Genomic DNA, 13,736 nt, shown 5'->3' on the forward strand with positions numbered 1-13,736 from the left:
CCCTGGCCAGGGAAGGCATTTACGAGGTCATGTGGTTCCTGGGTCTATGTGTCTCTTCCACAGGTTGACTGCTGTATAGAGGGTCTCCAACACATGGTCTTTATAATACTATTCCATTGTTCCTGGCTCTGCGCTAGGCTCTGGGGTGTGGAGCTAAAGCACCTCTGCCCCTGGTTCTCAGACAGCTTAAAGTCTGGTGGGAGAGACTGGTGGAGAACCTGCATGAACCCTAAAATGTTCTGTAGAGACACTGTGGTAAGTCTCTGCAAGAAGGTGTGGTGACAGGAGGAGTCATTTCCACCGAGTGGAAGGGGCTAGCCTAAAAAGCATCTGGAGGAAGGACACACCCGAGGCTTCAGAAAAGAAATAGGTGGCAAGCAGACAAGAGGGAGAAAGGTATTCCAGGCCAAGAGAGCACGTGAGCAAACGTAGGGAACCGTGATACAGCCCCGAGTGTCCAGGCAAATCACATAAGCCAGAAAGACAGAGGGGCCCAAATGATGGAGTTGAAGAGCAGAGCCTGAGGGCGAGTTAGGCCAAGTAGCAAAAGCCCAGTCTGACTATTGGGTAGAGAAGAAACTAAGGGAAGGGCAAGGCTGGTACTCAGGGAGCCCATCAGAAGGTGATCAGGAGAGAGTGACAGCTGAACTAGATCTGTGGCTGTGGGGAGGGGGACAATGGAGGTGGCTCGGGATAGTAGGGAAGTAGAATGGGGGAGATGTCAGGAGTGGCTGGAGTAACTGGCTGACTGCCTGGTTGGGTCAGTCACTGACAGGAGGAAACTCAGGATGAGGAGCCCGTGGAACATCCAGGTACATGTCCCCTGCAGGAGACTCTCAAGTTCCAAGGGGCCAGGGACCATGTGTGTTGGCTCACCCCTGTATTCAGTGCCTAGCACCATCTCTGACACATATGTCAGTGCTTAGTATACCCTTGTCAAATGAATTAATAAAATGGGGTATTTGGGTTTGGCTGGAGCTCATCAGCATTAAGGTCATGGGGAAAACCTGGGAGGTGCTGTGGTCTCTCTGGGAGAGTGTATGGAAAGAGAACACTGGTGGGCATCATGTGTCCTATTGGTACCTGCATGACAGCCTGACGGTTTCTTTCACAGACCACCCCCAACCCCCACCCCGGCACAGTGCACACCAGTGAGCCCCTGAGACCGTGAGCTTGCCTCTGTTGCCATGTAGCCTGCTGCTATTCTCATGCGGCCTTGATTGCAGGCAGCTCTGTGAGAATTCCCACCCATGCCCGGTGAGCTGTCCATCTTCTGCAGCCCACCTCAACTGATCTCAGGCCTTCTTTATGAAGCCACTAATCTCCTGGCCATAAAATCCAACTTATAGACCAGGGTTTTGGGACCAGTTCTATCACCACATGCCTGGGCGACTTCAGAGGTTTAGTTTCTCCATCTATAGAAAGGGCTCCTGCCTTGCCTCCCTCCTGAAGAATCCAGGAGTTACTGGATGTGAAAGTGGATGCTTGGACCAGCCACCAGCCAGTGCTGGGAGACTAATGACCAGCATTTACCAAGAACTTGTTTGGAGGGCCAGAGCACCTGGAAGGTGCCACCATGTCGTCACCATGTACATGTGGCTTTCCAGTCCCCATTCATATCCATGATTCCGGTGCATCCCCAAGGCAAGAAGGATTACTCCCATTCCACAAAAGGCAGCAAAGACTTGGAGATGTCACACAGGTGAGATACTGTCTCACCTGCGAGATAGTGATGGTACCAGGACCCCACCCAAATCAGAATTCAGTGCACCTCCCCTCTCTCACAGCACCTCCAAATTCCTCTATCCAGTGAGCACATTTTGAGCACCTACTGTGTGTCAGGGACTGTGTGATACCCTTGTCTCATTTCATCCTCATCATTGCCCTACGCAATGAGTCTTATTGTCACCAGAGTACAGATGAGGACACTGAGGCCCAGAGCAGCTAAGGAACCTCTGAGTGGGAGATCAGAGCCTGATGATCTTCTGTGGCCAGGAAGCATACATACCTACAGTGATCCTTTTTTTTTTTCCTGGGAAAGAGAGCATTCCTAAGCCTCCCACAACCTTCCCCTCTTCCCACACCCAGTGCCACCCTGCAGGCACAGGGCCTTGCCAACTAATCCTTGTGCTTCTCAGGCCGCCACCAAGCAAGTGATGCTGTACTGGCTGCAGCAGCTGCAGATGAAGCGCTGGGAGTTCCACAACAGCCCGCCAGCACCTCCCGCCGCCCCTGATGCCGCCCTGGCTGGGAATGGGCCTGCCCTGCACCTCGAGCTAGGTACCCAATGGGCTACCCTCCTGCCTGCACACCCAGGGCTCTGGTGATTAAGCCTTTACCCTCCTGCTGGGAGTGAGCGGGAGGAGCCCTCTGCTAAGGAAGCAGAGAGCCAGGGATATGACTCAGGATTAGTTAGGGCAAGAATCTGGGCTGAGGCCAGGCTGCCTGGGTTCAAATCCTAGTCCTATATAATTTTAGGCAAGTTGTTTAGCCTTTCTGAGCTTGTTTCCTTCCCCATAAGATGAGGTTTATAAATTATCCCTACTTCTTAGGGATGTTATGAGGATTAAATGAATTCATATACCTAAAATGGTTAGAACAATGCCTGCACATGGTCAGAACCCAATAAAAGTGAGCTATTATTACGATGACTCAATAAATCAAACTTTCACAGAATTGCCGTGAGGAGGGTTAATAAGAAAATGCAATGTTGTAGATTTGTGTCATGAGTTGGGTAGATCAGCGATTTTTTTTTTTTTTTTTTTGAGATGGAGTCTCGCTCTGTTGCCCAGGCTGGAGAGCGATGGCGCAATCTCAGCTCGCTGCAACCTCCACCTCCCAGGTTTAAGCAATTCTCTGCCTCAGCCTCTGAAGTAGCTGCGATTACAGGCACGTGCCACCATGCCCAGCTAATTTTTGTATTTTTAGTAAATACAGGGTTTCACCATCTTGGCCAGGCTGGTCTTGAACTCCTGACCTCGTGATCCACCCGCCTGAGCCTCCCAACGTGCTGGGATTAAAGCCTGAGCCGCCACGCCCGGCCAGATCAATGATTTTTATCGCTGGTGTTCCCATAAGATAGGATCCTTTCCTCCAAGATGACTCACGAATCAAGTTTCTTGATCCCAAATCCTGTATCATCCCAACGTGGAGGAGTCAGGAGACCACACCCTCCCACCCCCATGCTGCAGCCAGGAACATGATTGGCAGGTTTTAGGATCAGTATGGACCACCTCACAGCTGCCCCTGCAAGAACATGGAAAATCAGGCCCCAGTACAAAGCCACAGAGTGTCTAAAGTGCTGCATGTTCAGTTGACAGGGAGGCCAAATAGGCAAGGGCAGGACTTGTTACAAGGTACCCCCAGACCTCTGTACCTGGGTGCTTTGCATGTCCAAAGCTGAATACATCTGCCCCAACCCTTCTTCTCGTTTTCCTTCCCTCCTCTCGGTAGATTTCCCGCCGTGTACCCACTAGGAGTTGCCTTCCACCCTTCCTCAATTCCAGCCAGTGAGTCCAGTCAATCACTGTGCTGGCCATTTTTGCCCTCTGACCCACACATCAGACTCAGGTCTTTCTCGCCACCACTGCCCAGGTCAGACCTCATCTCTCAAAGTCACAGCAGTCTCCTCCCCAGTGTCCCCATGTGGAGGCCTGTGCCAGAACCCTTCCCCTTCTCTGCAGCCTGAGTGAGCTTTCTTAAATGAGAATCTGAACCCGTCACTGCCATCCAAGGCCACCCCCAACCCGACTCCTGTGCTCAGGGCTTATCCCTCCTGATCTCACCTCTGCCTGCTTCCCCAGTCGCCGCCTTGGGCTTGATGCTTCGGCAGAGTCTCTGCTCTCTCTCTCCTTTGCCTGGCAAGTTCTTGCTTATTCTCTATGGCCAAGCTCCAGCATTGCCTCCTCCTCTTGCCAGCCTCCTCCTGGAAGCCTTCTCAGACTTTGTCAGCTGGATTCTTTCTGGGCCCTCAACACTTTTTTCACACACTTCAAGGGAGACCTGTTCCATTGTGTTCTATTAATAATTACCCCTGTCCTTGTCCATCTCCACCCATTCCCCTTAAGGGTGGGGACCTTTTTTTTTTGTTGCCTGTATCACCTCCCTGGTGTCCTGCCTGGCACATTGGATATTTGTGGAGTGAATGTGTAAGGCAATACACTAAACCTTATAATTAAATGAGGAAAGGAATGTAAACCCCTTAGCATAACCTCAGGCACGTAGTAAGTGCTCAATACATGGGAGTTGTCTTAATAATCTTGTTATTCTATGTGTATATGTCTGTGCATAGAATACACTCATACTATTACTATCATAATAGTATATATACAAACATATATATGCTATCACTATTATAATAACTGTTCCTTTCATTCTTAATAATCATTAGGAATTTCTTTGGAGTTTCTTTTGAAGGGTTTCTTTGCTTCTGCATTCTCCTCCAGCCCCCACTCCCCATCCGCCAGGGAGCCAGACAACCCTGGTTTTGTAGAAAACTGCAGCCTGGGTTGATGCCGCTGCAAAGGTCAGCGTCAGACTAGAGGCCAGGAGAAACCTCTGCAATAATAGAATTCCTGCGTGTCTTAACTGAAATTTGAAGAAGCAGATTGTGAAAGCATGGCTCTGGGATCCTCAGCCCTCTTCTGCTGTGGCGAACCTGTTGCAGGTTCTTTAATTCTGCGGCTTTGCTTCAGCACACATGGTGGGCCTCTTCCAGGCCAGCCCCTGCTGTGGGCATTGGAGAAGGGGATGGAGTTGCTGTGATGACCTGGGTTCCAGTCTCCCGAGGAGGATGCTGCCTGAGACTCAGGAAGCAGGGACGTGAGCTTCTCTTGAAGCCTTTCCTCGCCTTGCAGCAAGCCTGCACTCTCCTCCCAGACCCAGAGCCTGGCATAACCTTCCTAGCCCACCTAGAAAGATGTTTCTGGTGTCTTGGGCAAGTCAGCAAGGCCTGGATTAGCCATGTGGAGCAGGCTGCCCCACCTCGGCCGCCTCCACCCTTCCTGAGGAAGCAGCGGCCCACTCCAGGGCCATTGAAAACCTCCTGACCCATGTCTGACTTTGAGTCAGAGATTCCTGGTAAAAAGTGTCTCGTCACTGCTCTTGAGCAATCTGCAAGGCATGTTCTCTCCTGCTTTTAAGCATTTACAACTTCATTTTATACTTTACCTAAACAACGGTCTCTGCAGAGCCAAGAAAGATCAAAGGGAACCCACGAGATTTATAATAATAAGAATAGCAAGTTGCCACAGTAAGCTACAGTTTACAAAGGACCTGCATAAATGTGTACCATCCTGAAATATGCCTGCTGCCCCAACACTTTACATGCATCATCTTATTTAATCCTCACAATAATTTTATAGGGTAGTTACTGCTGTTTCCATTTCATAGACCAGGAAACTAAGGCTCAGAGGTCAAGAGACCTGTCCTGAGTCATGTAGTAAGAAAATGTCAGTGCTGAAATTCACACCCCAGGCTGCAGAGACTCATAACCTGCCCTCCCAAAGCGGAGGGGCAGCCAGGCACTTATCCAGGGCCCTCTAGGGAGGCAGTGATCTCCTGGGCCAGGCCCTTTCTTTGTCTAGGCAGTGACTTCTTCCCAGTGGACGTGGGGCAACCGTCAGAGCTTACGCAAAAGGAGAATTACAAATAAATGCTGCTGAAAATCCTCTGTGTGGTCACTCACGGAGGGCATTTCTCCAGGGTGCCCCAGACTACAGTCTCAGGTCATTGATTCTGCCTCCTGCGGGAAGCGCTGGTCTCTGTTGGGACATCGCCATCATGTGCCGCCCGTGCCTTGCACACTCCTTTGCACTGGGGGCTTGTGCCTTCTTGGGTAGCCCCTCCTGTCTTAGACGACCTGCTTGTTAGAAAGGCTGCTCTGATAAGCCACGCGGTTTAGTGGGAAAAGCAAAAGTGGGGACTGTGTTTGAGTCTATAACGGTGTCGCATGCTAGCTTTGACTTTGGCCACAAAACTCACGCTCTCTGAGTGGCTATTTCCTCATTGGTAAAACCCACCAGGATGGCAACCCCCAGGACTTGGCTCTATGTAGTCTCAGAGTTGATCTAGGGCCATGGGTGGCACTTACAAGAAAACAGATATTAGCAGTTAGGGAAGTACTGCTAAGATATCAAAATCTTAGAAAAACTGTTAAGTTTTTTTGGTTTGCTTTGAATGAAAGAGAATAAGATGGTTAAAGTATTGATAAATAAGAAAATTTTATTTATTTTGAATCAGCTCAGAGTGTGGCTTACCGGCTACTTTGAAAGATGTGAGTCCAACAATATAGGGCTTTATGGCTTTTTTTTTTTTCTTTTTTTTTTTTTTTTTTTTTTTTTTTAGACAGAGGCTCGCTCTGTTGCCCAGGCTGGAGTGCAGTGGCACGATCTCTGCTCACAGCAAGCTCTGCCTCCTGGGTTCAAACAAGTCTCCTGCCTCAGCGTCCCAAGTAGCTGGGACTACAGGCACGTGCCACCACACCTGGCTAACTTTTTTGTGTTTTTAGTAGAGATGGGGTTTCACCATGTTAGCTGGGATGGTCTCAATCTCCTCACCTTGTGACCCACCCGCCTTGGCCTCCCAAAGTGCTGGGATTACAGGCGTGAGCCACCGCTCCCGGCCCGGCTTTATGGCTTTTTAAACATTTTTGTATACATTAACTCTGAAGGAGACAAGGTAGAGAGTATCCTTCTTGTTTTTGTTTGTTTGTTAGGTTTTGTTTTTTTGTTTTTTTTTTTGAGACGGAGTCTTGCCTTGTCACCCAGGCTGCTGGAGTGCAGTGGCGTGATCTCTGCTCACTGCAACTTCCGCCTCCCAGGTTGGAGCGATTATCCTGCCTCAGCCTCCGGAGTAGCTGGGATTACAGGCACATGTCACCATGCCCAGTTTATTTTTGTATTTTTAGTAGAGACGGGTTTTCCCATGTTGGCCAGGCTGATCTTGAACTCCTGACCTCAGGTGATCGGCCCACCTTGGCCTCCCAAAATACTGGGATTACAGGCATAAACCACCGCACCTGGCCCTTGTTTTTTGTGTTGTTTGTTTGTTTGTTTTAAGTGATTTGCAACCAGGTCACAGCACCCTCCCCACAGAAACAGGGCCCGGCTACATATCTTCTACCCAAAGCCAGGTTTGGTTCTTCAGCCCCCTGCTCAAACCCCTGGGGGCTCTGGTTTCCATCGTGATGAGATCCAGCCACTTACCCACACCCGCTTCTATTTGGCCTTCCCCACCCCATCTCCCCAGGCTTCCTCCCCGCAAACTCAGTTCTGGGTCTGAAACCCGTTGCCTGTATGCTCTGCACAGAAAGAGCCTTCCTGGTTCCTCCTGCAGGTTCCAATCAACCCCAGTCCTTAAGGCCCAGCTGCAGTGCCCCTCCTCCAGGAAGTTTTCCCTCACCTGGATTGGAAAGACTCTGTCTCCACCTCCCAGAACTGCCCCAACCCAGCACCTGGGGTTCCCCGGGTGTGTACTTCTTCCCCTTCCCTACTCCTTAGGCTGTGAGTTTCTGCTTTGATTCTTCTCTTTCTCCAGCCACACTCACAAGCCTCAGGGTGAACACCCAGTCTGTGTTTGGTGAGAGGATTCATGGAAGGGAGGACCTCAAAGATGTGGCATTTGAGGAGAGTGCTGGCCTGCCTGCCAGATCTGACGGAGCCTGTTAGGAATTTACAAATATACTGTCTGTTGTTGTTTGAACTACTGCAAAGTTTCTTTTAGGTAGGTTGAACAGCTTCCCCTGGCCCCCATCATTATATTTAATATTTTTATACCCACACCCTTTTTGCAGATATAGTGCATAAACAAATCTCCACTCCTAAATATTTCAATCTCCCAGTAAGAGGGTTCCAAGTGGAAAGTGTCTGCTGCCCTGGTAGGTCTCAGGGGCTGTCTAATCAAGCTTATACCAACCCGTAAGTGGTCCTGGCTCTTTTCTCCTTTTTCTAACACTTAAAGTTAATTTCTAAATATTTCACCTCCCCTCTCTTATACTTCGGATAATTTCCTTGGCCTTGAAAGCTTGCTTAACATTAAACATCTTGAAGTCATTCACTGTAGAAGAATCACTGTTTACACAGAACATTTGGAACACTAAAAAGAAAAAGAACCTATAATCCTATCGCCCAGAGGCAGCCAGTATTAACCTTATGTTATGATCTCCTGCCTGCCTTTTATTTAAACATGTTTCAGATCATATAGTAATATAAAATGTCCTACTTTGTTTTTTGATACTCAGTAATGTGACCCTAATATTTGCCTGTGTTTTAAAAATCTCTGTATAAACATCTATTTTTGATAAATACATATTCTTTTTCTGTTTATAAAGTAACCCATGTTTACGTAGAAAATTTGGAAAAAACAGTAAAATACAATGAGAATAGCCTGCTCACTGCAAATCCCATCACGCAGCTGAAACCACTATTAAGATTGCGGAGTATAGTGCTTGGGAGCACAAGGGCCAAGAATATTAGATTCTGCTCGGTCATCACAGTATTAAACATCTTCACGATGCATAGAACACACCACCTTACTGCCTCCCAGCAATCTCCAAGATTCTCTACACTGGGAGAGAGAAAAAGCCCAGAAATGGTCCTGGGATTGGAAATAATTTTACAGAGAAGCCTGTCCCTGCCTTTTAAATCACTTACTCAAAGTTATTTTCCTAAAATTGTAATTAATATTTGAAATTAGATTATTTAATTCAAAAAAAAAAAAGATTGCGGAGTATATTTCTTTGAGACTTTTTCTGTACAATTGAGATAATACTATAACGCCAATTTTTTATTTTTTTATTTTTTTATTTTTTTTATTTTTTTGAGACAAGATCTTGCTTTGTTGCCCAGGCTGGAGTGCAGTGGCACCATCTCACCTCACTACAACCTCCACCTCCTGGGCTCAAGCGATCCACCCACCTCAGCCTCCTGAGTAGCTGGGACTACAGGCATGCACCACCACACTCGGCTAATTTTTCTGTTTTTTGTAGAGATGGGGTTTTGCCATGTTGCCCAGATGGTCTCAAATTTTCGGCTCAAGTGACCCACCTGGCTCAGCCTTCCAAAGTGGTGGGATTACAGGTGTGAGCCATAGCACCTAGCCTTCCAGGTTTTTTTAATCTGGCTTTTTCCACTTAATATCATATTCCATACAAGTTTCCCTGTTTATAAGTATTTATTCACATAGTTTTTGAATGATTAATATTCTATTATATGAAGACATTCTGATATACTTAACCTATTCCCAAGTTAGATCTTTTCCAACTTTGAGGCTATTGTGACAATGCTAGAATGAACCTCTTGGCACATAAAGTTTTGTCTGCACTTCCATCTTTAGGATGAACTCTCAGATGTAGAATTAACTGTAGGTCTGCATTTTTTTTCTTTTTTTTTCTTTTTTTTTGTTTGAGCTGGAGTTTCGCTCTTGTTGCGCAGGCTGGAGTGCAATGGCTCCATCGAGGCTCACTGCAACCTCCGCCTCCTGGGTTCAAGTGATTCTCCTGCCTCAGCCTCCCAAGTAGCTGGGATTACAAGCATGCGTCACCACGCCCGGCTAATTTTGTGTTTTTAGTAGAGACAGGGTTTCTTCATGTTGGTCAGGCTGGTCTCTAACTACCCACCTCAGGTGATCCGCCCGCCTCCGCCTCCCAAAGTGCTGGGATTGCAGGCATGAGCCACCATGCCCAGCTAGGTCTGCATATTTTTAAGGGGTTTGCAGGAGGGCTGTACCAGCAAAATGCATCATTTTACTGGCTGCAGAACATTTTGTGAAAAGCCTATTTTGCTGCTGTTAACCTACAGGGAAGGCCTGCGTGCCCCTGCAACTCTCCAACTCCAGGCTGTTCCCAGTCAGGGCTGCACCCATAGCATCCCACCTGACCTGTCTTTCCAGGTACAGTGACCCGGCTGATTGATTTCCCTTTCCTTTGTTCCCAGGGCAAGAAGAAGCAGAGCTGGAGGAGTTCCTGTGCCCTGTGAAAACACCCCCTGGGCTAGTGGGTGTGGCAGCTGCCTTGCAGCCCTTCCCTGCCCTTCAGAATATTTCACTCAAGCACCTGGGAACTGAAATACAGTAAGTGCCAGAGGGACTGAGGGGCTAGCCAAGCTACAGGCAGCCCCTTCAGTGGAGCTCAACCCACTATGATTCTCCTGCAGGGAGGTGGGCCCCGGGAGAGGGTTATGGGCTTTCTTTTCTTTTCTTTTCTTTTCTTTTTTGAGACGGAGTCTCACTCTGTCGCCCAGGCTGGAGTGCAGTGGCCGGATCTCAGCTCACTGCAAGCTCCGCCTCCCGGGTTTACGCCATTCTCCTGCCTCAGCCTCCCCAGTAGCTGGGACTACAGGCGCCCGCTACCTCGCCCGGCTAGTTTTTTGTATTTTTTAGTAGAGACGGGGTTTCACCATGTAGGCCAGGATGGTCTCGATCTTCTGACCTCGTGATCCGCCCGTCTCGGCCTCCCAAAGTGCTGGGATTACAGGCTTGAGCCACCGCGCCTGGCCTTTATTTTCAATTAATCACATCATCACTTTAAAATGTTACAATTGGCCAGGTGCGGTGGCTCATGCCTATAACCCCAGCACTTTGAGAGGCTGAGGCGGGCAGATCACCAGAGGTCAGGAGTTCGAGACCAGCCTGGCCAACATGGCAAAACCCCATCTCTACTAAAAATACAAAAATTAACCAGGCATGGTGGCAGGTGCCTATAATCCCAGCTACTCAGGAGGCTGAGGCAGGAGAATCACTTGAACCCAGGAGGCAGAGGTTGCAGTGGGCCGAGATCGCGCCATTGCACTCCAGCCTGGGTGACAAGAGCAAGACTCTCTCTCAAAAAAAAAACCAAAAAACCAAAAACAAACAAACAAAAAAATTCATTGTTCTGATTGGAAAAGTAGTACATGTTCATTATAGGAAATCAGAAACATCTGGAAGGGTATAAAAAATGACTCACTGGACAAGGTGGCTCACAGCCTATAGTCCCAGCTTCTAGGGAGGCTGAAGCAGGAGAATCACTTGGTTATAAATAAAGTATTTTTTTAATTATCCATGATCCTATCACCCAGACAAATACTCTTAGCATTTGGTATATTTCTTTCCTCTACGTTTTCTATATACATATTGCATAAATGAGATCATATTGAATGTGATGTAGTGATGGCTTCACAAATGTCTATATATGTCAAAAGCATCAAATTACTCATTTTTAACTTGTGCAATTTATTGTGTCAATCATATCTCAACTACTTTTTTATTTAATAATATATTATATATATACCTTACTATTGTCAGAGTTTGTTTTAGATAATATCTAAGAAGGTAGCAGTATGGGCCAGACGTGGTGGTTCACGCCTGTAATCGCAACACTTTGGGAGGCCAAGGCAGGAGGATCACTTGAGGCCAGGAGTTCAAAACCAGCCTGGGCAACTTATGAGGCCCTGCCTCTACAATAAGTAAAGTGAAAAGTTAGCTAGGCATAGTGGCGTGTGACTGTAATCCCAGGCCCACGAAGTCAAGGCTGCAGTAAGCCACGATCATACCACCATATCCTAGCCTGAGCAACAGAGTGAGACCCTGTCTCAAAAAAAAAAAAAAAAAAAAAAAAAAAAAAAAAGGGCAACAGTGTGGCTTGGATTTTGGAAGCAAACTGCCTGGGTTTGTATCCTGGCTCCATCAGTCATGGCTGTGTTGCTGTTGGCAAGTTGTTTCTCAGTGCTTTGCTTACCTTGTTATTAAATGTAAATACAACAGCACTTGCCTTACAAGCTTAGCATGGTAATTAAAGGGGTTAATGCATGCAGACTGCTTTAGAACTGTGCTTGGCAGTCTTAAGCATGCAATACATATTAGCTGCTGCTACTATTGTTACTCTAGTTGAAGGGGTGGAAACTTTCAGGAATTCAAACTATATCCAATAGTGATCCTGTTTGGGTGTTTCTTTTCTTTTCTTTTTTTTTTTTTTTTTTTTGAGATGGAGTCTTGCACTGTCACCCAGGCTGGTGTGCAGTGGCGCGATCTCGGCTCACCGCAACCTCTGCCTCCCAGGTTCAAGTGATTCTCCTGCCTCTGCCTCCATAGTAGCTGGGATTACAGGCACCTGCCACCACGGCCAGCTAACTTTTTGTATTTTTAGTAGAGATGGGATTTCACTATGTTGGCCAGGCTGGTCTCAAACTCCTGACCTCGTGATCTGCCCACCTCGGCCTCCCAAAGTGCTGGGATTACAGAGGTGAGCCACCACGCCCAACCTGGGCATTTATTTTCTGTGTGGACTTCAGATGAACTTAGAGCTCTTAGAAGGCAAAATAGATTGCTCACGGGACTTGGATTAGGGACCCCTGGTTCTGTGTGACTCGGGCAGAGTATTTCCCTCTGCTGGCGTCAGTGTCTGAATTTGCTTGAGTGACTAGGAGGGTGGTGACGTCCTTTCCAGGAGAGAATCAGGTTTTAGGGAAAAGATGATGAGTGTTCTTTGAGGTCTGCTGGCTGGAGATAGAGCTACCCTGAAGGCATTTGGATGAATGACCTGGAGCCCAGGAGAGAGATCTAAGCTCGAGAGAGAGGCTTGACAGGTATAGGGCATGGTTGAGCCCCACAGGGTGAGCGGACATGGAGGGCACCCTGCAGGAGATCATCTGTTGGGAAGACCTACAGGGAACTGGGTGCATTGGGAGCATGCTGGTAGAGAGGGCCTGAGAAGTCCAGCTATCCAGCCAGCATGTACCCAGGGAAGTCTCACCAATATTAAGCCTAGTCCATGCCTGATAGAGGCCACGGCAGCAGAAGCGGAACATAGAAAATGCAGAGACCAAGAAAGGAAGGAAGCTTCAGAGGGTCATAGAGCAACTTCCCTCCTGTAACTTGTCATAGCCACAGAAGATGCCAGGCTACTTTGCAAGAGAAGTGCCCTGGGATGCTGAAAGCTCCAGATAACTTGGTGAGATGAGAGCTGCCTTTGTGTCCTACACCCCTTTGCTCTGGCTGGTCTTGGAACTCACTGTTGGTGCTTCCATGAACCCAGGTCATACTCAGGGAAGGGGGTAGGGAGCTTCCTGAGCACTGTGTTGGGTGCTTTATGCTCTCGAGTTGTCTGGACAAACCTGTGAAGTGTTGTCATCACATGGTTAAGTTCTCAAACCATGGAGTTAGTCATCCAGGGCTGCTGGGCCCCACCACCTACTTGCTCTGCAGTTTTGATTACTTATTCTCTTCGAATCTCAGTTCTCTCTGCCCAGTGTGGGGAGAATAGTATTTACTTCACTGGTCTTGGGAGGATTAAGTGAGTGGAATGCATCATAGTGTTTCGCTTAGAACTTGAGCCGTGGAAGGGTCCATCCAGTGTTCATTATGGATATGTTCGGCATCCCCATTGCAGATGAAGAAACTGAGACTCAGGGACGATAACTGGCTTGCCCAAGATTATCCTTTCAGAACAAGTCTTTAGGACCACCACTCCCATGCTGGCCAGGCCTTGCAGGCCTGGAATTAAACCTAAACAGAAAATGGTCCATGAACTGCTCCAAGCAAAGTTGATAAATTTATGAAATGGAGACAGCTCTTCCAAGCATAGTGGTTTAACTGGGTGGTGACCAGCCGGACTATTTCAGAAGGTAGCAAGCTCCCCGTTCCCAGAGGAGATGTGTGCTAGGGCTTAGAAGGCCTTTTGCTGCCTTTAAGTTGTGGTTTCTGTGCTTTCCCACACCCCAGGGAGGACTGCTTATCAGACCCAGGACGTGTCAGGGAGGGAG

At 48.0% G+C, this 13,736-nt stretch overlaps 2 protein-coding genes across 3 annotated transcripts in view; both read left to right on the plus strand.

The window, feature by feature from the left end:
- TRIM14 (tripartite motif containing 14) overlaps nt 1-13,736 on the plus strand; it is a 288,671-nt gene that overhangs the window by 108,458 nt on the left and 166,477 nt on the right. The window lies entirely within an intron of this gene.
- Nucleotides 1-13,736, plus strand: part of TBC1D2 (TBC1 domain family member 2) — a 62,719-nt gene that overhangs the window by 2,430 nt on the left and 46,553 nt on the right. Inside the window, exons 2-3 of one of the 2 annotated variants that reach the window (XM_001113411.5) lie at nt 2,139-2,280; nt 9,933-10,068. In XM_001113411.5, the coding sequence (XP_001113411.2) occupies nt 2,139-2,280; nt 9,933-10,068 (278 nt within the window). The remainder of the gene's footprint in view (nt 1-2,138; nt 2,281-9,932; nt 10,069-13,736) is intronic. The other variant, XM_001113321.5, reaches the window with a different exon arrangement.

Source organism: Macaca mulatta, chromosome 15 (assembly GCF_049350105.2).
Source record: "Macaca mulatta isolate MMU2019108-1 chromosome 15, T2T-MMU8v2.0, whole genome shotgun sequence".
Classification (NCBI taxonomy): Eukaryota; Metazoa; Chordata; class Mammalia; order Primates; family Cercopithecidae; genus Macaca; species Macaca mulatta.